The sequence below is a fragment of the Branchiostoma floridae genome, chromosome 2, assembly GCF_000003815.2.
Source record: "Branchiostoma floridae strain S238N-H82 chromosome 2, Bfl_VNyyK, whole genome shotgun sequence".
Lineage (NCBI taxonomy): Eukaryota > Metazoa > Chordata > Leptocardii > Amphioxiformes > Branchiostomatidae > Branchiostoma > Branchiostoma floridae.
The window spans coordinates 5,383,373-5,410,749 of NC_049980.1; the positions used below are offsets into that span (position 1 = coordinate 5,383,373).

Here is a 27,377-nt window from a genome sequence, read left to right on the forward strand (position 1 = left end):
TTTTTTTAAAATTCATCATTGGACTGGTGAAGTCTTTCAGTGGGTGCATTTTGGACAGGTCTATTTCGCAATTTTACAGAAAGTGTGCTGGAAGAGTCTATTCTCACACGGAGGGGGGATTTGTTTGAAGTTCATATTTTGGACTTTGGTGACTTCTAGTTTGTCAAAGTCTTTCAGTAGGGTTATTTTTGGACTGGTCTAATTTGCAATTTTACTTGGATGTGCTGGAAGAGTCCATTCTTGCATTGAGGGGGGCTTTTTTAAAAATCCATTTTTTTGGACTTCAGTGATTATGTCAAAGTCCTATTTTAACGGATTTATTTTTGGACTGCTCTACTTTACATGGAAGAGTCCATTTTTGCACACGGAAGGGAGATTTTTTCAAATTCAGTTTTGGACGGGTGATGATTCAAAATTCAATTTTTAATGGAAGTGTTTTAGACTGGTCTATCATACCTTGTCATGCACTGGGACCTTTTTTGCTAAATTCAATTTTGGATTTGGTTTCTTATTCAAAACGCCAAGGTTTCAGTGTGAGTATTTCTGCACTGGTCTATTGTGCAAATTCACATAGGGTGCACTGGAGTCCATTCTTGAACGGGGGAATTTTGTAAGATTCCTTTTGGGTTAAATCGTCATCAGTAAAAGTGATTTTTCAAATGGGTGATTTTGACATAGTCTATTGTTGCATGGGGAGGGAGATGGCTGAAATATGCTGTATTTGCTCTCAAGCAAATGTCGGCCTTTCTAGTTCATTTGATATTTGTCAATAGATATACACATGTAACTAGCATTTCCCATCTTACGTCACTGATTCATATACATTCAAATGCATTAATTTCACCTTTTTTATTGTGAAGTATGGCATGGTAAATAAAAAGGCTCTCTAACTTCGAATGCTACTTTTAATTCGTTACACAACAATCTTTATAAGGTGACTACAAAATGTTCTATTGCATTTTGATCATGGTAGCAAGAATGAAATTATATTATCTTACGAAATTTCTCGATTATCTTGTAATTGCGGCATTGAGGATGACAATATGTTTACAACATTGACACAGCTATACGATAGGTAGGTTCCCTTTAGCCTTGAGGCTGTAAATGCCATCGTAACCACAACTATCATTGTGGAATTCCAAGTTTTGTCCGACGATAATTCCAGAAGCATGGCAGAAGTACAAAGCTTTCTGTGTGGCCTACTATCCGCTATAGCAAGAGACTAAGTTTATATCCATGACAAAAAAGGATCTAATATGAATTTGTTTCTAAATGCTATAATGTGACTATAATCTCATTATGATTATTTCCATGGAATAAAAATTAGTATTACAACATCGTACATTAGTTAGATATGGATTCATGGGAATATCAATAGGCATGGAATTTACAACACAACGACGCATTCCCAAATCCGGCAGGAGAGGAATTGACAATGATAACTTTATTTCTAACTCCTCTATTAAGAGTTTTCGTCAATGAATAAAGAATTAACGTTTAGTCGGTGTCTCAATGATACTCTATATAAAGATTGTAGAGGGAGGGCGGCAACATACAACACTGGTTTGATTTAATATTGTTATAACGTCAAACATTGTCCTCCATACTTAGACGTCACAACCGTCAATTATGTTGAACCACCCATCACGTGACACAGGGCGTGTTCAAGGACAAACAAAATCCAGGTAGATACAAAACCCCTTTCATATAACCGGTCGTCCTACAGAACGCCATGGGTGGGAGAACAACTTCTAAATATACACACACAATTATCTCTGAAAAGTAGCACGTAGACCATGTATAATATGGTTCTGAGTCATTCAGGAGTGGTCATGTCGTGAACTCTAATCTTCATGTAGATATACAATTATCTCTGAAAAGTAGCACGTAGAATATGTATGATATGGTTTTGAGTCATTCAGGGTCGGTCATGTGGGAAACTTTAGTCTTCATTCCTAGCTGTAAGTACGTAAAGACGCTATGTAATATGCTACGGTCACATATTACACAGCGTTTTTACATTCAAAGATAATAGTCTGTATTTACAGCAAAGAATGAAGATTAGAGTTTTAGTACATGACCACTCCTGGATCACTCAGAACCATATTATATACAATGTTTAGCGCGCTACTTTTCAGAGATAGTTACTAGCATGTATTTTCGAGAACGAAAAGTATGATGTAAAACACAACAAAACACATAGAAAGTAAATTTTTTCTTCATCAAATTTTGCATACGTCTTGATAAACACTTTTTCGTTTCGGCAACCATACCGTTCGGGTATCGGTTTTGAAATACGACCGTAGCATATACTTAGCGAGGCAGAACAGCAAAACACTATATAAAACACAAGGATTGTAAAGTATCCCGGTACACTATACTAGCACATACATATAAAGATAACTCAGACTATCCTTGATTTAAACCACTATCAGCACCCCTATCTTGCCTACTTAAAATCACAAAATACGACCCCAGAGTTGAAATTTAAAACAAAACAACAACAAAATTTCGATCACCGGCCACTAATTGTTATCTAATTCTTATGTCATCCTTAATCACTTATTTGAATCATCAGCAGTAGCGACGTCCATTTCGTCGCTGGGTTTTCCGATGATGTCCATCATGGTCTGGTGTTGATTGGATGAACAGGGATTGGGTGCGATTCGTTAGATCATCGCAAGGAGGCACATGGTAAGAAACAGAAAAGAGATTCAGTCATACAACTGGCTTGTATGTCCGATGCAAAGATACAAACAACACTGCAAAGCCAGTGCAACAGGGTACATCTCAGCCATTTACCAAAACCATATCGGGCACTCCTTCAACCTCAAACCACCTGATTTAGACAGGCAATCTACGGGCAAACTGCCACCACCCTAAGCAGGAAAAGACACTTGCGATGAAATCTGCACACCACCCTACCACCAAGAACGAAGGTCGTTGACCTTTTCGTCTCACCGGCTGTACCGACCGCTGCTCTTCACTCGTTAACTTACAAAAACAACGAAAGTGCTCTCAAAAGGAATATCATCAAAGGGATGTCATCGATTGCGTCTTTTTCTTACCTGTCCTTGTTCTTGTTACCTGGTGTGGACAAACATATTCAGTGTCAGTGATTTCATTTTCATTGTTTCTTTTCGTTGAACACATTCCTTAAGTTTGCTTTGATGCATGTTTTAAGGATGAGTGAAAATTTGTTTGATGATCGCACAAGTCCTTGAGACGTTATACAAGTACTTGTTGTTTGAAACATCTGCGTCTTTCCTGACTAGTTCTACTACTCATACATGCATCATGATCGCCTATGAAAATTATTGATTATGGTTTCTTTGTCGGTTCTTCATTCATTCATTGCCAGTTCCACAATACCGAAAATATGGGGGTGATTTCTGACATTATTACATCGATCATAACATCAGCTACCGCGAAAAAAAAGAACGTGCATCATCGCGCAACTGAGTACAGACGACATGCCAAACTACATACGAATGCGACAAACATATAGTGATACATATGCGAACACTCATTAAATCGTACAAAAAAATACTCTGTCGACGGAGGTTAACCTCCGGTCACAGAGTAATAAGAGTAAACATTTGCATCACCTGCTGCTGCCCCGGCACTGCAGAATAAAGCGGCAAGAAGGGCCAGAAGTACAACGCCAGCCAGCGCAGACCCTCCAGCTATGGCGGCGATATCTCCTTCTGAAAGTCCACCAGCTGAAAAAATGATAAATCATATTTATATAACTTTACAACAGAAAATTATAACCGTATACATTGTATGATAAAGAATAGTTCTGAAAGTCTGACATTAAATGTTCCACTATTATACCACCTTAACTGTTGCTACACAGTTTTTAAGTTAGAGCAGCAGATACAGTATTCGACCTATTTTACCCGTCTAAACATCTCGAATTCAAATTACTGCGATTAAATTTGAAAGCGTAGTAGGGCGTACACATACAAGAAGCTTATTAAACCATGGTTGGTCTGGGGTACAATCTACCAAGTTATAATTCATAGAAAAATTGTGGTCCTCTAGTGAAGGTCAACTGAACTATAGCCGACAGTCAATTAAAATATTTTAGCTCATTTATACGCAGACTGGGCAAACTTCACAGTACGACCCATATAATCGAAATGCCGGCTCAATCTTCCATTATATGTATCACAACTTCTTCCTCGCCCGCTTTTACTACCATAAAAAAATTAGCACATTTTTAAATTTAATTTGCCCACCTTATGACCGTCAGGTCGCGGATGGATACTGTGTGCTGTGTTTGCATTTCGTGAGGACAATATAGATTAGTCAAAAGTTGTCTTACTTCCGCTTGTGCCTGTGGCGGTGCATGTAGGAACAGGTTCACTCCATGTTCCGTCAGCTTGGCACCTTCTGATAGTAGTGGTGCTGATTTGGTATCCCGAGTTACAGGTAAACGTGACCACCTGCTGAAAGAAGTACGGTCCGGCAGATGGGTTCAGCACTCCGTTAGTTGGAGCCGTCAACGCCGGGCATTCTATGCCTGAACTTGTGCCTGAAAAATAGTGAACTGTTCTCAAAACATAGCCTTCTTGGCAAACCTTCTTCTTAATCTTCTCGACTCAAAACATAACCTTGCCAGTAGAAGTAACCCTAGTCCCCTTTGTAAAATGGCTTCAAGCGAAGGTCAACTGAACTGCAGCCGACTTACTGACTCAGTTGCAATATTCGAGCTCATTTATGTGCGGACTGGGCAAACTTTACAACACAAACCATATGGTCTAAATACTGGCTTAATCTTCCACTATATCTTAGTTCATGGGCCAGGACTCCAAATTTCACATATCATTACCCTCCGGCATGGGGGTTACCAGGACTCCACATATGTGACACCGTTAAATAAACAGAACGCATGGATGCAGGGCGATCATTTAAAATTTCATGTGCAGGGAATGATACGTACGATAAGTCTAACTCATCAGGCAAGGCCCAATAGGTCATGTGAATAAATGAACGATATTGGAAAATATAGTATATATTTTTGTCGTGAAAATCACTAAAAAAATCTCATTTTTGGCGGTCATAATTTTGTGTTGAATCATGATATCGATAATCGATTGATATTCTTATAATCCTCGTAGCAGGGTCTACTAGCCTGTAAATTTTCATGGAAAAATATTGATGTTTTTTTTTGGCCCCTCCCCCTAGTTTAAAACACGAAATTTCCAGATCATCTATAGGTGGTGATAGGTTTGAAGGCCGGTAGAAAGCTACCATACCAGAATGGCTATTACATCAAAATACATGCCACAGGCCTTCTACTATTCAAAAATAACAAGAAGAATTTGCCACCCCGTAGGTAATGATTTTTCCTCTGGCCCATGGGCTATGTATCATTACATGTATGCGGATAGACACTGCGTTCTGCGTTTGCATTTTGTGAGAACTATAGATTGGTCAAACGTTGTCTTACTTCTGCATGTTGGGACAGGATCACTCAGCAACACATCTCCAGTGTTTCTATATTGAATTTTAATTTACCTGAATCCAATAGTACAGTCTAATGGTGGTATGAGACTTTAAGGTAACTTACTTGTGCATGTTGGGACAGCACTACTCCATGTTCCGTCAGCTCGGCACCTACTGGTAGAAGTACCGCTGAGTTGGTATCCCGTGTTACAGGTGAATGTGACCTCCTGCTGGGAGGTGTACGGTCCGGCAGATGGATTCAGCGCTCCGTTAGTTGGGGCCGTCAACGCCGGGCATTGTGTGCCTGAACCTGTACCGGAACCTGTGGAACCCATGAATATATTGAGAGGACTTCATTGTGTAAAGATTCTATATTTTGAAATAGTTCGCATTCGCTCATTGCAAACAATAGAACAAATATCGTAATTCCGAAGATAACATATAAATATACTTTGTTACAGCTTTCATTGTTTTCATTCTAATGTATTTTTGCATCTCACATCTGGCTTTCTTATAACCAAACTGCTAGTTTACAAGCCTTAAATATACAAGGAGACCTTATTGGAAATAAGAAATACCTAATAGTATAAACTTTTAAAAATTTTGTTAATATGTTTCTGAAGGTTGTGTAGGTACTCTTGACGCAAGCTCTTGACCTCCTGCTACATTCTTAGACCTCGAGCAAGATTGACTGAGACTGTTTGATTGTTCAAATAAAAATGTCAGTGAGTAATTGGTTGACTGACTGTTCCAGGCTTATAAGTTATATACGTGTTGATAGCCATTCATAGATCAGCTTTAGATCTTTATTTATTAAATTATTGGGTTTGCAGCTAATATTGGGTGCCAACACATATACATACATGTATAGTTCTCGTAGAATACACATTACTAACTCAAATGGTTGACGTATACTTCAAATGAAACAACAAGATTAAGCCTAAAGACAAACCGTCTTCAGTAGAACATAAGTTAAGCTTGATACGTAGGTTTGGAACTTGGGGGTCAGAGGTCTAGTCTACATACATGTAACTATTATTAAGTAACAGATTAAAAGCTACAGTATAGATTGGTCTGAGTGGTGTAAGTGAATAACCGTTTTCTGGAGGAATTGTAGATTTCTAGGACAGAAAATACTTGTTTATTAATGCATATTTGTCACGTCTTGCATTACTTCGAGAGTGTTCTCTATAAGAATCCGAAACCAAAACAGGGTATCAAAGGGATGTTTTAGTTGGATGACAAATTCCCTTTCATCAGTCCCACCTGATATGAAAAAAAAATTGAGATTAAAGCTTGTGCATTACTGTTATTAAGATGCCTTAGATGTTCCGCATTACAAGCGATTGTCGGACGAGTACGTTTCTTTGTCCTGAGTGCTGCGGTCAGGCCTTTGCCTCTAGCAGAGTTTGAAATTCAATAACTATCGTTTTATAATTGTATCCGTTAGGATAGGAATACGATAGAAAGCAACACCAGTGTTTCTATATTGGATTTCAATTTACCTGAATCCAATGGTACGGTCTAATAGTGGTATGAGACCTTCAGAAAACTTACTTGTGCATGTTGGGGCATTATCACTCCATGTTCCGTCAGCTTGACATGTCAAAGTAGAGACTCCGTTCAGTTGGTATCCGGTGTCACACGTGAACGTGATCATGTCCGTGTAGAAGTTCGATCCGGAAGCGGGTGTCCGCACTCCGTTAGCGGTGGCCGTCAACACGGGGCATTGTCTTCCTAAAATGGGTAAACAGTCTTAAGTTAAACAGAACCTTTAACGCTTCTAAGACCTGGACTCAAGTCAACATTTATGTAGTAGAACGTCTGAATAACTAATCATACTAGGAACAAAAAAAAACAAAAAAATTGAGGACTTTTGCTAGAAATAATCTTGCACGAAGCTTGTAACAAATGTCTAAGTTCATGGCAACATAACCGGCTAGGAATTGCTAGTATCACTTTTTGTGAAACTTTTCTTACGTCCGCATGTTGGGATAGTGTTGCTCCATGTTCCGTCAGCTCGGCAGGTCAAAGGGGAGACTCCGCTCAGTACGTATCCTGAGTTACAGCTGAACGTGATCGTGTTCGTGTAGAAGTTCGATCTGGTTGTGGGTGTCCGCGCTCCGTTAGCTGGGGCCGTCAATGGCGGACACTCTCTGGCTGCAATGGGGGGCATTATTTTGATCAAAAACCTACTATATATTAATATAATGGTGTTTGGAGTAACATTTCGTTCAAATGGAAAGCAGCTTTCGTGTAATGAGACAGAATGCCCGTATGAAGTTAGCATTTGACACTTTGAAACACTAAGAAGACTAGTCAAAGGTAGTAATAACAGATGATAGAAGCCCCAATAGCACACACAAAAATGTTCGCCAGCAGAAAACGTAGTCAGAGATGCTAGTGGCTTTTGTGTTAGCTATAAAGACATCCCATCAGCTTTTAAGTCCTTTGACTCCTACTCTTTAATGCCAAAAGAGAAAAGAAACTGTCATTTTCCCTTATTTTGCTGGATCATGTGGCGGTAATACATATTACCGAATTATAACTCGGACATGGAAACTTTAGCACTTTGTTTTGCGTACCATGGACATGATTGGCCATGATGCTGTTTCCCATATGCATGACCATGATAAATCAATGAGATACTGACAGAAATCTAACAAGCTTTCCAATTTTGAAATGATAAAGCGGAGTTGATAGATTAGCAACAATTGACCCATTGAACTAGTTAAACTGTAATATCCAACACACAATTTGGACTCACGTACCCAACTTTTCGACAGAACAGCACCAGTCTTTGTCAAGGAATGAACAATCCACTGCTGTCGTGACGTCACGTTATGCAAATAGAACACGTGACTCAGTAAGCAGTGGATCATAGGTTGCAGGACTCGAAGTCTATGGCGCCCACCGTCACAACAGCAGTGGGTTGTTCATTCCTTGACAAAGACTTGTCCTGTTCAGTCGAAAATTTGTAAAAAAGAATTTTTGTTGGATATTACAGTTTTACTAGTTCAATAATGACTTCTACCAACACAGATGATCTTTCATGTTTAAATTAACAACTGACCCATTTTGTGGATAGATTTAGTTTCTTTGTTACACAATGTTCTCTATCTTCATGTCTACCCTGTACCCCCTCCCCACAAGACCTGGAGGTCAAGGGAGTAGGTAGGTAGGTAATGTTGATGAGTAACGTGCATGTTTAGTTACTGTCGACCTTACGTGTGCATGTTGGAACAGGGTTGCTCCATCTCTCGTCAGCTTGGCACGTCGTGGTAGCAGCGCCGGTCAGTACGTATCCCGTGTTACAGGAGAAGGTGACCACCGTCTGGTTGGAGGTTACACCGGTTGGACTCAGCGCGCCGTTGATTGGGTTGGGCAATGCCGGGCATTGCAGCTGTCTGCCTGAAATTGCGTATTGGCTTTGGTAAATACCCTTAATTTCTTGCAAAAACATTGTTAGCCGACGTTATAACTTTTGAATGATGGAACACTTCCATGTACGGCCTATGGATAAAACAAATTATGTCTCCTTTTAGGTAAAGGTACTCTCATAGCTTTTTAAGGCCTTAGGGGCAGTGAGTTAAATTTTGTCTACTGTGACTAAGTTTACTGTCTGAATATTGTTTGTAGACGCCACGCATCAACTCATGATGCATGCGAACGATTGATTGTGTCTATGACACTTTTTAGAGGCGTCGAGTTCAAACCTCTCCTTCCATCGTATTTTACCTCCCAAACCTAAATCAAGTACCCATTTTTACACCTGGGGGGTAAGTAAGGAAATTCATGTTAATTGTCTTTTCCGAGAGTACAGGATAATTGGCATGATACAGTTTGAACCAAATCGACCTCTGGCTTACGGTTCAAACACCTTGACTGTTACACTACACTACCTTTTCTGTTACTTTTTTCGAAATCTTGCTAGGTTGAATAAATGGCCAGGTTTAGTGACTAGAATTTATGTGAAAAAAGAATCCGACCATCACGCGGCTTTTCCGCCCCCGACATTATGGGGAGGGCATGTCAGATCTGGTAGCAGTAATCAGTAAAAAGAATAAAAAAATTCGTCCACTGTGGCTTATTGTATTTGTATATGTAAAAGGCACACATTCTAAAACTCACCACATGTATTGCCCAAGTATCCACTGGCACATCGGCAGCGGAAGGAAGTAACCGTAGGAAAACATTGTCCTCCATTTTCACACAGGTTAGGGCTACATGGATCACCAACTGTAAAAAAAAATGTAACGGAGCAAATAAGCGATTCACTTATTGCTTATATTGTTGGCTAATATCTAACACAACATCATATGTAGGAGACACGCTATACACCTTTCTCACGCGGCGGCCATGATAGATCCAAGAAGAGGTCAATGAGGCAAACAGACAAACCTTATTTCTAAAATCAGGTCCCATTTAGTTTTCCCCCAAACCACACAAATTTTCATGATATAAGATGGAATAATAAATATTACATGAAGTGTTATGCACCGAAAAATGTAGCAATTTAGAGTAGTGTAGACTGACCCCATAGTCCATTAAGAGATGCAAAATAAAAATATAATAATGCAAATTTTTAACGAATTTGCAGCCATTCACTTATTGGTCGATTTCCTAATTGGCAGGCTACCATTGGTCGAACTGCTAATTATGATGGACAGCCTTTTGTTTGCCACATTGAACTCGTTTTAGATCTATCATGGCCGCCGCGTGAGAAAGGTGTATACCGTATTGAAGTTAAACAATAGAAAATTATATGATATGTAGCAAACAACAATAATAGGAAAACATCACTGGACAAGTCAATCATCTGCAACGATCAACCGCTAATGTATGGTGACCTCGTAGACAACTCTTGCTTGGATATTCAGTGCCCAGCCAAGTAGTGTCTTTTTACCTTCCCATCATGCAATGTGTGCATACATTAATATCACTAGCCAGGGAATTGTGCCATGTAATATCATTGTGCCCAAACTTCACCAAACAGCAGTGTTTTTCTGAAAATACTATTGATTGATGATATTATACTACTTGTGCATCAGAAAAACACAAATGCGCCAAAAAGCACCCATGGGAAAGTAAAGAAAATGATGTTTGTTGTATTGTTTTTGTAATAATTGTTGACAAATATCATTTTCTTTACTTTCCCATGGGTGCTTTTCTGAAAATACTATTGATTGATGATATTATACTACTTGTGCATCGGAAAAGCACAAATGAACCAAAAAGCACCCATGGAAAAGCAAAGAAAATGATATTTGTTGAGTTGTTTTTGTAATAATTGTTGACAAATATGCTTTTCTTTACTTTCCCATGGGTGCTTTTTGGTGCATTTGTGTTTTTCTGATGCACAAGTAGTATGATATTATCAATCAATAGTATTTTCAGAAAAACACTGCTGTTTGGGCACAATGATATTACATGGCACAATTCCCTGGCTAGTGATATTAATGTATGCACACATTGCATGATGGGAAGGTAAAAAGACACTACTTGGTGTCCAGCACAAGACGTCCAGTTAGCTCTAGAAAATCTTTAAGACTTTTGAGCACTTCAAAGTCTTGGTCTTATGAGATGATCTTTAGGATGATTCTTGTTTTGATGTGGTTCTTTGGTGACCATTTGTATCACTTCTTACGTAGGTACTGCAATGGAGACGTGTCTCAAGAAGTTCACTCAACAATAATCGCGACATTTGAATTTCATTTCTCTAGATGGCCAAATATCGACGTGTGCATTATCTTACCTATGCAAATGGGAGTATTGGTATTGCTCCAGGTTCCGGTCGTGCCGGTTCTCTGGCATGTGATGGAGGTTGTACCGACCAGTGTGTGGCCGTCAGAACAGCTGTAATCCACCCGCCCACCCTCGTATAACGTGCCTTGCCGGGTACCAGATGCTGGTGCAGGGGGATCTCCACAGTAAACACCTGGGATGACAAATTACCAATGCTTATTAATTAGCTGAAGTGTTCATACACTGACGTTTGAATAATTACAAAATCCTTACACCAAAAAGCCAGTGACAATGTCCCCTACAAAAATATGAAAATGTGTTGTAGTATATAGCACATAATGGGTTATAGTATATAATGCATGTGCCTAAATTATTGAGTAGCTTAGTGTTAAAATGTGAAGGAATAGCTTAATGAATGTAAATATTCTACAATGATTGTTTTTAGCTGTGTGTATTTTTGTTATCTAGTGATGCATAGGTGAATAAGGCATAAGGGTAAAATAATGTTGAAAATTGTAAAAGAATTACATAATTCCTTAAAGTAAACCTTATGGTGGTAGTAATTACAAAAATGTACTTGTGTATAGCAATAGTAATAAGTAACTAGCTTAAACAGTTTACAATGTTCTGTAATTAATGATTATAAGATATTATAAGATGCATATGAAGAAATCATAACAAAAAAACTACCTGTGAGTGCATCAGTGTACATGTTTATACGACGATGACAACATACGAACACTTACCTCTGCAAAACCACCCCTTCAACGATCTGATGGCCTGGGTGCGAGATGCTTGATCCGTAACTTGGAAAACCTTTCCATCATTTTCGGCAATTTGTTGAAGCGTGGCCCTGTCTATTCTATCCCCTATGCCGACGGCAAATACCGTAATGCCCTGGTGTCTGGAAGCAGTGGAGGCGTACGTGATGGGGTCAATGGACACTCCATCTGTGACGACTATCATCGCATCGGGGCGGTTTTCACGGTTTCCATTATCAATTTCAGTTGAAAAGGAGATCTGCGACAAGAAATAAGATTTGCCATTTGTCAGACGTAGCATAAACATCATTATTACTTTGGTGCTTTCCTTCGACTTAGGCTTAGGTCCCAATTGCAAAAAGGGGCCCTGTCAGGCAGTTCACGGGCTGTTTTCTGGCACTTTGGGGTGTGCCCCCTGTGCGAGGCCCCGCGAAACACCTTGCGGCTTTTGGAGTACTTTTGGGCCGGACCGGGCACCGAGTTGAATTTGAGTCGGACTTGAAATGAAACCGGGAAACGGTAGCAAATAGATGCAGTGACCTAGCCGGAGGAAACACCGAGGGGTGCTCCTAGTTTCCAGCAGTTCTCCCAGACACATTGGATTCGGAGTCTGACATGGGGTACATCCCTACGGTGTACCGAACCGAAAGTGCGAAAAGGAACATAAAGGATCGAAAGGGAACGATAAGGAAAGTACCATTTCGTTCCTTTTCGGACTTTCGGTACTTTTCTTTTCGTTCCTTTTCGCACTTTTGGTACACCCCATCCCTGACGGGCACTGGTGCAATTGGGACCTTAGCCTAACAGATGAATTCATCAACGTCAGAAATGAGGTGGGCGTCGAATAGAGCTGACAGTGTGTTGTTGTAAGAAATAACTAGCCAAAAACAGGTCAGAGACACTTACTATTCATTATGTAGAGTGTAAGCAAATCAAAATGCTATTCGAACCTGTCGAGCATAGTGGATTGCTCTTCCCGTGTAGGTGCCTCCACCGAGATATTCGATGCTGTCCACAGCATTGAGGATAGCAGCCTTGGTCTGGTGCTGGTTCAGATTAAAAGTCGTGTTCTGGGTGTCATCGTACTGCACCAGCCCTATGCGGGTGACACCGTCGCTGTCTATCAGCTCGTCGATGGTCTGCCTGGTGAAGCCCTTGACCTCTTCGAATGTCTGCCTTTCGTTGCCGAGATCAGCGCTGTCCAGGAGGAAGACGATGTCCCAGCCTTGCAGGTCCAGACGATCGCATGGAAGTGCTACCACCGAAAAGGTCACAGAAGCGTCGATGAAGGTTAAAGTGCACTCTCACTACACCTGCGTCAAGCTTACGTCACCGCGGGGTTCGAAAGATACTCAACGAATTTCAGAGATAAAGAACTAATCATCTTACTCGTGTTTTTTCGTCTTCTAAGTCATACTTTAGCGTATTCCGCAATATTTAGATTATAAAGAAATCGGAACAAAACAAAACAAAAACAGTGACGCAGTGAACGAACCCCGCAAGCTTGACGCAAGTGCAGTGAGATACCACCTTTAGATACACCAAAAAGTAATCACTCAGTTCTAAATTGATATACGGTGAATGTTAGCTCTTGCGTGTAACTCAAACAACAGGAACTAATTGACTCATTTGCATCAATTTCGTCTTGACTTCGGAAAGCAGAAGATAGAGACAGTTGGGAAAAGATTATTAACAGAGTAGTGAACAAATGAGATGACATAGAATGGTATTAAGAACAGCACATGGCACGGTATTATGATATTTCTAATGAAATACCTGCACAAGTGAATCCATTTCCGATGTAGCCCTCCGTGCAGTTACACGTAAATGACCCTGGTAGATTGGTGCAATCAGCAAACTGGTGGCATGGCCCTGGTACGGCAGCACACTCGTTGATATCTGTTATAAACCAGTGAAAAGAACACACAAGCGGTATGTCAACTTGGTCGAAACCTTAAGTTTATGAACATAAACTGATACGCTAATCATATTTGGGTATAATATATTGGTGAATTTAGTTTTGTATGGCTGTTTACTTGTCACTAAATTTATGTAATGACACTGGCCTTTGTGCCTGAAAGACAGTAGTGGTATCTCTCTCCATCTCATTCGATTATGTAGCTGTATGGACGGTTACTGTAAGAATTCCAGTTTATAGCAATGAGTTCATTGATCACCGTATTAGAACCTAGTACCGAATATTTAAATTACAAACGAGTTATGAAATGTACTCCAAGAATCAAAGTTAATACTTCACAGTTTGTTGATGACTTCAACCAACCTGCGCAGCTGAATCCATCTCCAGCATATCCACTGAAACAGGTACACTGGAACGAGCCGATAGTGTTTGTGCATGTAGCCAGACTATGACACCTATTCCTTGTGCATTCATTGATATCTGTGTACAATAACATGAAGAAGAAAAATAATGAATTTCTATCTTATATACAAAAATACAAATGTACGGTATATTACCGGAAACTAATATCAAAGGAATATGAATTATGAAGCGAGAGAATTTGGCTTTTTTCTAAAGTCCTATGAATAAATGTTTCTTTGAAGTGACTACGTACATAATATAGGGCTATGTTGTCATTCAAATAGCAGTTAGGATGTACATCAATTAAGTGAATTATTTAGAATTCTTAACATGCCTTAGACTGATAGTCAATAAAGGAAGTTTCGTCTTCCAAAGAGAGTGCACTTACAAATTATAGCAAGTAAGATATTTTACCCATGAATACATCACGATAGGTAACCTTAATCCGCGGGATAACCTATATCTGTTGTTTTAACGGACGATGGCTTTAAACTTACCATTTGAAACCACCATCCGTCGACTTCATAGCCGTGAATACCCTTTTGAAACACAACGGATATAGGTTACACGGCGGTTAAAAGTGAACTAGCGTTACCTGTACAACTTGGGATAGCCTCGCTCCATGTACGGTCAGCTCTGCAGGTGGCAGCGTTTCCTCCGTTCAGCTCGAAACCCTGGTTACAAGTAAACGTCACCACGTCCTGGTACGTATTGCGGTTGGGAGGATTGATCACCCCATTTGCCAGACTTGTCAGTTGCGGACACCGTACAGCTGCAATAGCAAAATAACCTCGCTTAGTTAAATGGTAAGTGTAATGTTGAATCGGAACTATTTCTAACTCTTTCATATGTTGAGTTTTGACGTTTGAAGCTTATGTCTGAAACTCCCTCGTACACGGGGCCGCCGGCTTTACAATGCAATGTCTTGCGGCATTGTCCAAGCTAGGGCCAAACCAGAGATTTCTAGAATCGACCTAGACGTCGGCTCACGGATTCGGAATTTGATCCAGATGGTCAAGTATGGGGGTTGCGCTACCACTTACGCCATGGGGACAAGTGACGATATGGGCGGGGGCTTCTGATGATTTTTTGCTACACTTCCCTCTTTCACTCAGTTTTGTTATAATGAATATAGATTTATATTCCTTATAAATTTAGGCAAACATTTGATCGTAAAACCTATCTGTTCCCACATTTTCAGTATCACAAAGAAGGGAGAAGAAATCGAACTCACTTAGTAGAATATGATTCTTGTGTTGCTGACATTAGAAATATCTTATGTATCTGTAAACTATCGTTCTGTTTCGACCTGTACGTAACCCGGTGGGTATATATGTACGATAAAGGTCTTCATTCATTATATCTTATGTTGTCTTGTGCTCCAATGTACGTGTACGTGATATTTTGAATCATACAGAAAAATATTTTCGCACGCTGGTATTAGTCAGAATGTCATCCATATAAGCAAATCAGTATGGATTAATGAGGCTACAAAATAAATTTATCTTTACGTATGCATGTAGCAACGGGATCGCTCCAAGTGCGGTCGGACTGGCAGGTAGCACTGGCGGCGCCGACCCTTTCGTATCCCAGGTCACAGGTGTACGTGACCACCGTCTGGTAGATGGTCGCTCCGGTACTCAGAGATCCGTTGTTTGGAGCTCTCAGTATAGGACATTGTACGGCTGAAATGACAAAAAGTATTGCGGAAAAATGTAATGCCAATGGACTATAACACCGCATATTATGCAATTATTTACCAATTTTATAAACTTCCTGGCACTTTTGACCAATTGCTGACGTCAATTGTTCGAAAGATCACGTGTCAATAAAACCACGTGCTTGTAACTCTAGCGAGTTTTCGTTTTGAAATGATTGGTAATCAGTATAGAACTTGAAGAAGGCGACAGTGGTCGTTGAAAACTTGATCCGTGTATTCCTTTGCGTTCGAAGAAGGTTTAGCATTGTACTATGATTACTAACTACACCTGTCAGATGAGCTTTAAACAATGATAATTTACAATAGGTGCATAACCTAATTATTGCAACATATATGTTATAACGTCATCTTACGGCTACATGTTGGGACGTGGCTCCATGCCCCGTTAGCTTGGCACGTCACAACGGCGGCGGCGCTCAGTACGTATCCCGGGATGCAGCTGAACGTCACCCGGTCTTGGTACGATGTCAACCCGGCAGGAGTAAGCGCTCCGTTCACTGGGGCCGATAACAATGGACACTGCACGACTGGAAAACATAGAATGATATTATGAAGAAAACGTGCGGGTTTTCAAAAGAGAACTGGCAAAGTTTTCTTTTATATATACAATGACAACTGAAACCCCATTTAGGCTTAGGTCCCAATTGGAAAAGGGGCCCTACCGGGCAATTCAAGTTATTTTAAACTTATGGGCGTGACCACTACGTGGCACCGTAGAACACCTTGCGGCTCCTGAGGTATTTTTTTGGGACCGAGCGGGCCGGCACCGGGTTGAACTTAATTCGGACTTAAAATCGAACCCGGGTCTCGAAAACAAGCAGACGACAAAATCTGCCCGTGGGGAACACCGAGGGGTGCCCTTAGTATTCGGCAGTCCACCGGGACAAATTGGTAGTTTCGGGGCCCAACCTGGGCTACATCTCTGACGGGCACTGGTGAAATTAGGACATAAGCCTTACCCAAAGCTGGACATGGTTCCCGACCACCAGCCGACAGCAGCCGACCTAGCCCCAAAAACATTCCAAGCTAAGATCGAGGAAAGATCGGGAGGCTATGTGTAACCTAGGCTTTAGATGGGGAAAGAGCTGGAACAAGCCAATATGGTTTCGGTTCTGTCCTCAGCTCGATTTCTGTTGTAATTTGTAAATTTTGCATAATACATGTAACTAAAAAAAGATAAGACAACACTAGAGAGGCAACATTTTCGTGAAAATGCATAATGTTTCCCGGCGGTTTTAACGGTCACTAGTCGACCGCTAAATTTTCATTGTAGCAACTTTTTGATTTCGCGAATCCACCCCCGTCACCCCCCTCCCTCTTACCGCGGCACTGATTACTACTGCGGTACATTCACAAGCAAGCTGTTTCTTTACCAAAAAATGCGGGGTTTGATGTTGTAGTCTTATATCAAATGTATGTTTCAAAAGGAAAAAAAAACTGAACCTCTTCGGATTCGAACCCGGGTTGATCCAGCAACAAAAGCGTACAAATCAGATGTTAGTACTCAACTATAACGCATAACTACAATCGGGGGCTTTTAACAGGTATGCAAATGTATTGCAACAGGTCCGTTCATAATTTCCAAGATTCCAAGGTCCAATTGTCTGAAGATAAATATTTTTGTGTGAAAAGTTAGCGATGTCGTTCGTTCCATAGCGGGCAACTTCTTCCTAGAGCGCCTGCTTGGTTTGCTTGAAGGCATGGCCGATTGGCTGACGCCCGAGATTTTCGCTGCCGAGTTCCATTTTGTGTCCTGTGCGTTAATAGGTTCACTTCCGATGTATCCCAGAGAAAGTCAGATTTTAGCCAATCAAAAAGCTGGAAACGTAGACTGCATGTTAAATCTTCCATTTTTTTCTGAGTTTTGATTGGTCTGGTTGGAATATGCAAATATCTGTAGAGATGTTATATGTTTCTCCTTCGGGAAACATAATAAGTCATTCACTAGCATGACTACATTAGTAATTTTCAGACGTACCTGTACATGTCGGAACAGGTGCACTCCAGGTTTGGTCAGATTGGCAGGTAGTACTGGAGGCCCCGTTCAGCTGGTAGCCCGTGTTACAAGTAAACCCCACTATGTCCTGATATGAAGTGCGGCCGGGTGGATCCACTGCTCCGTTCGTTGGAGCCACCAATGCCGGACATTGGACAGCTGGATTAACAAGATTAAGGCAATGCTAAAAAGTTTTCTGTACAGACTTGAGATCACCACAAGATAGGACTCTTTGGCCATTCAGACGTTTGGGTTACACTTGGAATATGAAAGCAGCTTCTACCAGGAAAATGTTAAGAAGTTGACCAAATGCACACACCATAGGAGTTAACAGCCACTCATAGAATACATTTGGCGACATAACTTACCGGCTATTGAGCCTGGTAGACGCTAGACTAACGTTATAATTATCAGAGGAACGATCATGAAGAAAGTTGTTTCAAAGATGTATAGTTCTAGCTTTCAGCATGAACCTAATCTCTACGCAGATCTACTTGGGGGAAAGACAAAGTAAGGGCATCTTCGACGAGTAGTTTACGGATAGAATGCCTCTGGTGATTGCGTTTTGCCCTCTGTATACTGGCTAATGTCCTTTTTGGGAGAAAGTTGTAGAACAATTGGATGCTATCAAAAACAGCTGTTCTGCCATGACTTGGCCATCTAATTTTCTCGGATTTTCATCGTTCAGTTTCAAAAAGAATTCAACTCACGTGTGCATGTGGCAACTGCAGCACTCCATGCTCCATCAGCTTGGCACGTCACACTTGAGGCTCCGTTTCTCTCGTATCCCGTGTTACAGGTGACCGACACCACGACCGGGTAGGAGTTCGCACCGGTCGGATTCAGCGCTCCGTTGTTTGGGGTCGTCAACGTCGGGCATGTTACAACTGAAGAGACATAAAATTGCATTTTTCAATATCTTTTTTCTTTTTTTTTATTCAGTTATACCACATTTGTGGATGACTTGACATTACAGATGACTATCACCTTTGCAAGATGTCAAACCGGAGATCAGACTGTAAGGTTTGAACCAGCCATACCCGAAGGACCCCTGCTCTTTTCGATAAGTGCGGTGGGTTCTTTAACGTGACCAAGGTGTGACCCCCCCCCTCCCCCCCCCCTTATTTAACCTCCATTTAACGAGGAAGGCTGTGGCAGAAACTAGGTAATCATTTTTTCACCTGAGTGAAGTGAGAAATATCGTGTAAAGTGCATTTCCCAAGGGCACAAGATCGGTGAATTTGCGGGTTTCGAACTCGGGATCTCTTGGGCCTGAACACAAACCGCTGCCGACCACGCACGTCACACGATCTCACACAGCCATATCAACAAGATGTTAAAAATTGTATTCATAAAATCATAGTTACGGCATCTTCACTGTGTTAATCATTCTATGTCCGCACCTGTACATGTTGGAATCGCATTATTCCATGATCCGTCGGCTCGACACGTCAGAGTGGAGACTCCGCTCAGTCGGTATCCGGTGTCACAGTTGAAGTTGACCACATTGTTGTAAGAGTTCGCTCCGGCAGGACTCACAGCTCCGTTCGCTGGGTCTGACAATACCGGACACTGCACAACTAAACGCACAGGATGAAATCAATTTAGAAAAGACAACAAAATGGATTAAGATTTTTTGCATATTTCGACTACGTGTTCACTCACTCACTCACTCGCTCACTCACTCACTCACTCACTCACTCACTCACTCACTCACTCACTCACTCACTCACTCACTCACTCGTTCATTAACTCTCACTCGGTCACTCAATCTCACGCACTTACTTATTACTCACTCACCCGCTTACCCAGTAAAGGTGGTATCTCACTACACTTGCGGCCCGGTGCGGCACTATGGAGTTCTATCACTGCCACACTGTTTTGTTATTTTCGCCGATTTAAAAAAAAAAAACTTAGACATTGCTTAATGCGTAAAAATATGACTTAGAAGACAATAGAATACGCATGACGTAAGAAAATTCGTTATCTATCTCTGAAATTCGTTGAGTAATCTTTCGAACCCGCACCGGTGCCCCAAGTGCAGTGAAATACCCGAAAATGATGAGGCGAAAGATTGAATATGATTCGTGAATATACCTCTGCAAGTCGGAGTAGTTTCACTCCATCTTTGGTCAGCCTGGCAAGTAGCACTGGTGGCACCGTCTAATTCGTAACCTGTGTTGCAGAGGAACTGCACCACGTCCGAGAATGAGGTTGCTCCAGTCTGACTCAATGCGCCATTTACAGGGGCTGTCAATGGTGGGCACTGAACGGCTGCAGTAAAAATATAGTTTTGGTTACGTGAAGGGAATATAACGTGGAAAGGAATTATTCTGTCATGTAGAATTACTGTACTCGCCAAGCTGAAGTTCGTCTACGATTGCTTTTGATGTGTTATTTTTAGGCATTTTGTCGGACTTTCTATTTTGTATATTTTCTCCATGTCTAAAAGTCGTAACAAATGTAACATCTATTATCATAATACCGGTACGTTTACGACGATTTCTCTAGCCATACTGATTTGACAAATTGTCAACGCATCATTTTCTCCAGTTACATGTTGTTGTTATAGGTTACCCTTGCCACTTCTTCTGTGTAACTTTTCTGCCACTCTTGTCCTGCTAAAAGCGTAATATTGTAATTGTAACACGCCGCGGAATTACACGGCGAACGGGCGCGTGGTTGGGAGGAGGTACAAAATACCGGTAGGAAGAAACACGGCACAATTAACTGCCGCTATGTACATTTATACATCCTCTGATGTTCCTTCCTTTTCTGTCAGTAAATGCATAAAACATAAACCTGCATGAGCATACAAAATGTCATGAGAAAACGGACGTATACTGTCAAGAATTTTCATTTAACTTCTGTCCGTCACAACCGCTATGACGTAACACTTCACTGCTAGCGTAGATATAAAAATGGCGGGAAAATGGCTGCGTACGTTCAATTTTGCCCATTCAGTCTATAGATCCGGGCTATTATGCAACGGTTCTTCACACTTTTACATGAGTTGTAGGTCACCAACAGAAATTCAAGATTGTTGTTGAATCATGTTCGTCTTGTGCCGTGAGCATGTGTAATTATGATCTATATAAATTTGGCAATGAATGTGACAGTGTGTTCGTCCCACGACGAGCTGCCTTCGCCGAAATTAAAAAAAAAAGTATACTGAAAACTTTTGGCCTTGTTGTCTTCGAATGCATTGTTATCGATGCTTTGTAAATGGTGTATTGGACACCTAGATGTCTGAAGTGTGCACAGCTCAGAAATAACTATTGTTGCATGTGTAGATCTCTTTAAGTTCCAGTATTTTTAATCTACCGGTATAAGTCTTACTACCGGTATTATGCCAATGCATGTTATACAGTTACTACCAACTTTCTTCAAACAGTGACTGTTTTAATGGTAAAGTACATACCTCCAAAAGTACATATCTACCCCTACTCGGCAAGGAGGTGGGGAGAGGGGTCAGATGATCTATACAAGCCTGACCTAATCTCGTGTTCTCTCGCGAGATCGAGACTTGGTCCTTCTCCGTGATTAAGATGTGCTGTCAGACATCGTAATTTTTTAGGAAAATTGGTTGGAAAAATCGGCTTACGTCTGCATGTCGGTAATGCGGCACTCCACGAGCGATCTGCCTGACACGTGATGCTAGAGACCCCATCTGGTACGTATCCCACGTTACAGTTGATCGTAACCGTGTTCGTGTAAGAGTTTGCTCCGGTAGGATTCCATACACCGTTTACTGGGGCAGTCAGCGTCGGACATGTTACAGCTAAAAAGGGAAAGTATCTTGGTCAAAACATTTTGCCAATATCAACAAAAATACCGTGTACAATTGCCATGGATAGCAAAGACATCCTATCATATGGAACTCAAATTGCCAACTAAAAAAGGCAAACTGTCACAAAGCTACTTTACCCTGTTCTATACATGTAATGTCCGCTGTAACTGTACGTTGTTACTGATAGTAATTGTCGTATCTAAATTGCCTTGTTGCTTTATTTCAAATTTTCTATTATTGCAAGTTCTTAACAACGCATCGTGCAAAATTTGCAAAATTTTGTCTCGGTGACTGTATAGCTGATTGCATGCAAACGTTTGAAAGTTTGGAAGAATTGCATCTATGATGTGCAATGATGGGATTGATAATTTCATTGTCTACACCTGTACATAATTATATTCGCCAACGACAGACATTGTCTTCCTTAAAATTAAAGCCAAACCGACTGTGTTACGAAACATTTAGGGATCCGATAATCCACGAAGCTACATTCTTTATTTGTTCCTAGCGAATATTTTCAATTAACCTCCAGCCAAACGTAGTTACGACAATTTTCGTATTCTTATACGTACATGATACATTTCTCTGTACGTGCATGCGTGAATATTACATTTTTATAAGTATCAAAGTCGTCTTTGTTTTGTTACATTGGAACAGACGAAATCTCTTTCAGTTACTGTCTGTGTAGTTTATTTTAATGCACTTTGACGTTAATTGTTAGCATAGACCAAAATTTAAGGTCGTCTTACGTGTGCATGTTGGAACAGCGTTACTCCATGTTCCGTCAGCTTGGCACGTCGTGGTTTCAGCGCCGTTCCGTACGTATCCAGTGTTACAGCTAAACGTGACCACGGTGTTGTAGGAGGTAGTCCCCGTAGGAGTTAGCGCTCCGTTTGTTGGAGGAGTCAATACCGGACATTGTACAACTAAAACAAAGAATGATATCAGGAAAAGATTAGAATGGAATGTATGAATGAAATACCTTATCACGAGTCGGTACTATTTCAGGAAAGCATAATAATTGTAAAGCAGATGTACAATCCAATCTACAATGACTTATGTATGATGTTTGCTCATATATTGTGTAGATTCAACATCTCGCTTCGTACGGTAACTGTACGAGGGGTGACCAATAAGTTGAGACTCAAAAATGGTACACAACGCAAGTTTTGGAGCATAAGTATATAGTTTAGAGAGGTCAAGAGGTCAGCGGCCATGACAGGATGCCCAAAGGAGATTTGAAATCAAACTCAATCTTTGGTGAGAGAGGCTCCAATGGGCCTAAATATGAGCCATCCTAACCTTAGACAGGGTTTACAGTGTACTTTCTGTTTCCTTTTTATGTTTTGTTTGGTAGATAGCATGTTTTTCAAACCTAAACTTTGGAATCTTGGATAGTGCCCCCCTCCCACCCCACCATCACTGAAGAGGAGAGACTGTGCACCTTTTGCCAAGTTTATTTTTATTTCATCAACTTTTCCTTTGTTCTGTGCTCATCAACGCGTGACCTCAACCTGCCGAGGAGTAAACCTCATTGCAAAAAATCCTGCTATTTCCACGGGTGGCAGCTTGTTCGTGTGGCAAACATCGACAGACTGGTGACTTGGTACATCGAACGCCGCGGCTTCGCAGATGATTGGACTGACATTGCAGTACAACAATGGGTAGGCGCACACGCCCCAGTTAGCGGGGAACCATGGAATGACAGGAGGAGTAGCGCCCCCTGCTCATTATTTAGCTTGAGAAAAACCAATCATGAGAGCACAATCCGACAGCACTAGGGTTAAAGCCCCTATCGTTAACTCCAAGGGACCTGCACGCTCTTTTAGAAGCTATGACGAATTCTCCTCAAATCCGAAAGGAAGGGAGGGTTCCGACGGCAGTTCCCAAAGAGTCAGAATTCTTGAATGTCAACATCACCTAAATGTAGCTACTATGAATGTAAGATCAATTAGACTGGAAAGTAAAAGACAGGAACTCGTCACTTTATGCAGCAACTTCTCCATTGAAATACTCGGAGTTGTAGACCACAAAATAGTACACAGGGATGAGGATGAGACCATTTTATTCCACTCATATGGAAATTACTCCCTGATCACGACCTCTGCATGGAGAAATAGAAATGGTGCAGCAGCTGGAGGGGTAGGATTGTTAGTTAGCAGAAAAGCAGAAAATGCTATGGCTGACATCAAGTCCTGGAACGAAAGGATCTTAATTGCTAACTTCACTAACTCAGGATTCCCCCCGCTTACAATCGTTGTTCATTACTCACCTGTAGAAGGGAGTAATAATGCAGATGAGCATTACAACAACTTACTGTCTGCGATACAGGAAATTCCAAAGCACAACGTCTTGTTGGTCATAGGAGACTTTAACGCGCACTTAGGCAAAGATGTTACTCGTCATACTTACCATCAGTGTACCAACAAGAACGGTACAATGGTCAGTGACCTAGCAAATGAAGCTGGTCTTGTAGTCACCAACACCTACTTCCAGAAAAAGCAGGGCAAACTTTGGACTTTTATATCCGACATGAGTGGTACCAAAACCCAAGTGGATTTCATTCTGGTAAATAAAAAATGGATTCACTCGGTAAAAAACTGCGAGGCATACAACACCTTCAGTAGCATTTGATCTGACCACAGGATTGTTACCGCTCAACTGAAACTCAGTCTGCGAGTAGAAAAACCATCCAATAGAAAACTCTATGACTGGAAAATTTTGGATGACGAAGGTATACAACACGAATATACTATTGAAGTAAAGAACAAATACCAAGCCTTGTGTGTAGAAGGGGAATCCGCAACTGAGGCGTATGATCACTTTGTGCAAGCAAATGAACTGGTAGCCAAAGAACTCATACCATTAAGAAGGAAAACAAAGAAAAAATGCACTTCTAAGGATCCTAGGGTAACCAAAGCAAGGAAAGGTGTTCAATGTATGTTTACTAAATACCAAAAACGTCCTAAGAACAAAAACCACGAAAAGCTACAAAAAGCCAAATACAATCTGCAACAGGCATATGACCTTGTTACGGAAGAGGAACTAGAATCCATGATTCAGCAGGTTGAAGAAGCTGATACAAGCAGTAGACATAGAGAGAGTTGGAGACTTATAAACAACATCACAGGACGAAAAACTGTAAACAAGTGTGTACTAAAAGGATCTAGTAAAGAAGACCGTCTAAAGAGGTGGAAAGAATACTCCTCCCAGTTGTTAGGAAGTGACCCAGAAATTGACGGATGTCCAGATGAACCGATACCTCCTGTCATTCAAAATCTAGACATACGGACTGATCCATTCAGTAAGGAAGAGTATATTGCAGTCAAGGAAAGATTATCTCTTGGAAAATCTCCTGGGCCCGACGGGATTCCGCCAGACGTTCTGAAACTGTGTGATTTTGATGACATTATACTAGATTTCTGTAACAGATTGTTCTTAGGGGAGAAACCAGAGCAGTGGTCTACGGGGAATCTTGTTCCAATACCAAAATCTGGTGACCTAAGAGAATATTCTAACTACAGAGGCATAATGCTCACCAGTATCGCAGCTAAAATCACTAACAAGATGATACTAAACCGCATCCAACCAATGATTGATAGGGTTCTGAGACCTAACCAAAATGGATTTCGCCCGGGGCGCTCTACAACCTCGCACATACTAGCACTTCGGAGGCTGATCGAAGGGGTTTTGAACTACAACATGGAAGCAATTATTATATTCGTTGACTTTCGTAAAGCTTTCGACAGCATACATAGAGGAAAAATGATGAATATTTTGAGAGCCTACGGCATTCCTAATGTATTGGTGGATGTTATAGACTTACTACATCAAAACACACGAGCGAGAGTACTTACCCCAGATGGTGAAACCGAACCTTTTGATATCACCGCAGGAGTGCTACAAGGTGACACTCTGGCACCCTACCTTTTCGCGATAGTTCTAGATCATGTTATGCGCCAGACCATAGGTAACCAAGATGTAGAACTGGGCTTTGAGCTTGAGAGAAGAAAAAGCAAACGACATCCTCCTGTCGTCTTAAATGACCTTGACTTCGCGGACGATATAGCCCTTTTAGCTGAAAAACTAGTACAGGCACAGCAACTACTATCCCGGCTGGAAAATGAAGCTGGAAAAGTTGGACTACACCTAAACGCTAAGAAAATTAACCAAAATGATGACCTTCAACCAGAAAACACCTGTCATCATTCGGTCCAAAAGTGGTGATATCATAGAAGTGGTCAGAAACTTTAAATATCTTGGCTCAATGATGCAGAGTTCAGAAACAGACTTAGAAGTCAGGAAAGCTCTTGCCTGGAAAAGTTGTCACAAGCTAAACAAGATATGGAAATCCAATCTTCCACGCAGGATTAAAGTAAGGTTATTCATTGCCACCGTGGAATCTGTACTGTTACATGGCTCGGAAACGTGGACCTTAACCAAGTCACTCGAGAAAAGGTTAAATGGCTGTTACACCCGCATGTTACGCATGTGCCTAAACGTTTCATGGCAACAAAAGCTCACGAATGAGCAACTGTACCAAGACATACCATCAGTCACCAAGAAAATACAACAGCGCAGATTGAAACTGGCTGGGCATTGTGTTAGACACCCTGAAATCCCTGCACACCATCTTGTACTTTGGGAGCCTACTACTAAAGGAAAAAGAGGTAGGGGAAGACCCAGGGTGACCTACCTAGACAATCTACGTAGTGACACAAGTCTGCATGATACCAAAGAGCTACAAAGGGCCATGGAGGACCAAGTGCATTGGAGGAAGATCTCTGGATTGGTTCGAGCGGGAGCTCGAACTAAGTAAGTAAGTAAGTAAGTATATAGTTTAGAGACTTGTCTATCAAATGATTATGATCATTGTTTTGCAGGGGACACTTAGTAACATAAGGTGAGGTGAGAGAAAAGAAAAAAAAAATGGACAATTCAGCCGTCACCCGTGGTGTGTGTATCAATTTTCTCTGTCTAAAGTTAGATATCCTCTTCTTTCTAATCGAAATACGAACTTCACGGGAATCCTCATTCGTACATTTTGACAATGTCTTCGAAGATTTCATGGCATGGAGAACTAGACCCACGCAGCTCACCCGTGTTTTCCTCTCAATACTTACCTACTGATGACGTAGGTTGGGAAGTAATGATCATAATATTTTTTTTAATTGTAGATCATAACTTTTGTAAACTGTATTTACTACACATAATTCTTATATGTACCTGTGCAAGTCGGAACAGATGCATTCCATGTTCCGTCAGCTTGGCAGGTATCACTAGAGGCACCGTTCAGCTGGTAGCCCTGGCTGCAAGTAAACTGGACGTCGTCTTGGTACGATGCATCGCCGGGTGGATTCACTGCTCCGTTCGTTGGAGCCGTCCGAGCCGGGCACGTTACAGCTGAGGTAACAAGAATGTCAATAAAGTTGATGGTTACAGAGCTACAAAGCACAGAATAATGTAATGATGATGATTGTGTCCTGTATTCTGCATGTAGCTCAACCCAGAATGTCTACTGTTTTGCTTTCTCTGCTTTCAGACAGAGGGGGGTAATTTGGCCCTGCACTTACGTACATTGTTAGTAACTA

At 41.1% G+C, this 27,377-nt stretch overlaps 1 protein-coding gene across 1 annotated transcript in view; it reads right to left on the reverse strand.

The window, feature by feature from the left end:
• Positions 1–2,212: 2,212 nt before the first annotated feature.
• LOC118431591 (sushi, von Willebrand factor type A, EGF and pentraxin domain-containing protein 1-like) overlaps positions 2,213–27,377 on the reverse strand; it is a 44,236-nt gene continuing 19,071 nt past the window's right edge. The window contains exons 23-46 of the mRNA XM_035842836.1: positions 27,013–27,189; positions 22,536–22,712; positions 21,601–21,777; positions 20,094–20,270; positions 19,400–19,576; positions 18,707–18,883; positions 17,979–18,155; positions 16,354–16,527; positions 15,792–15,965; positions 14,876–15,052; positions 14,242–14,358; positions 13,737–13,859; positions 12,911–13,215; positions 11,946–12,219; positions 11,210–11,392; positions 9,586–9,693; positions 8,683–8,865; positions 7,435–7,614; positions 7,012–7,191; positions 5,579–5,776; positions 4,331–4,540; positions 3,609–3,722; positions 3,069–3,087; positions 2,213–2,630 (exon numbers count right to left, since the gene is read on the reverse strand). Coding sequence (XP_035698729.1) covers positions 2,624–2,630; positions 3,069–3,087; positions 3,609–3,722; positions 4,331–4,540; positions 5,579–5,776; positions 7,012–7,191; positions 7,435–7,614; positions 8,683–8,865; positions 9,586–9,693; positions 11,210–11,392; positions 11,946–12,219; positions 12,911–13,215; positions 13,737–13,859; positions 14,242–14,358; positions 14,876–15,052; positions 15,792–15,965; positions 16,354–16,527; positions 17,979–18,155; positions 18,707–18,883; positions 19,400–19,576; positions 20,094–20,270; positions 21,601–21,777; positions 22,536–22,712; positions 27,013–27,189 — 3,965 coding nt within the window. The 3' untranslated portion in view covers positions 2,213–2,623. The remainder of the gene's footprint in view (positions 2,631–3,068; positions 3,088–3,608; positions 3,723–4,330; positions 4,541–5,578; positions 5,777–7,011; positions 7,192–7,434; positions 7,615–8,682; positions 8,866–9,585; positions 9,694–11,209; positions 11,393–11,945; positions 12,220–12,910; positions 13,216–13,736; positions 13,860–14,241; positions 14,359–14,875; positions 15,053–15,791; positions 15,966–16,353; positions 16,528–17,978; positions 18,156–18,706; positions 18,884–19,399; positions 19,577–20,093; positions 20,271–21,600; positions 21,778–22,535; positions 22,713–27,012; positions 27,190–27,377) is intronic.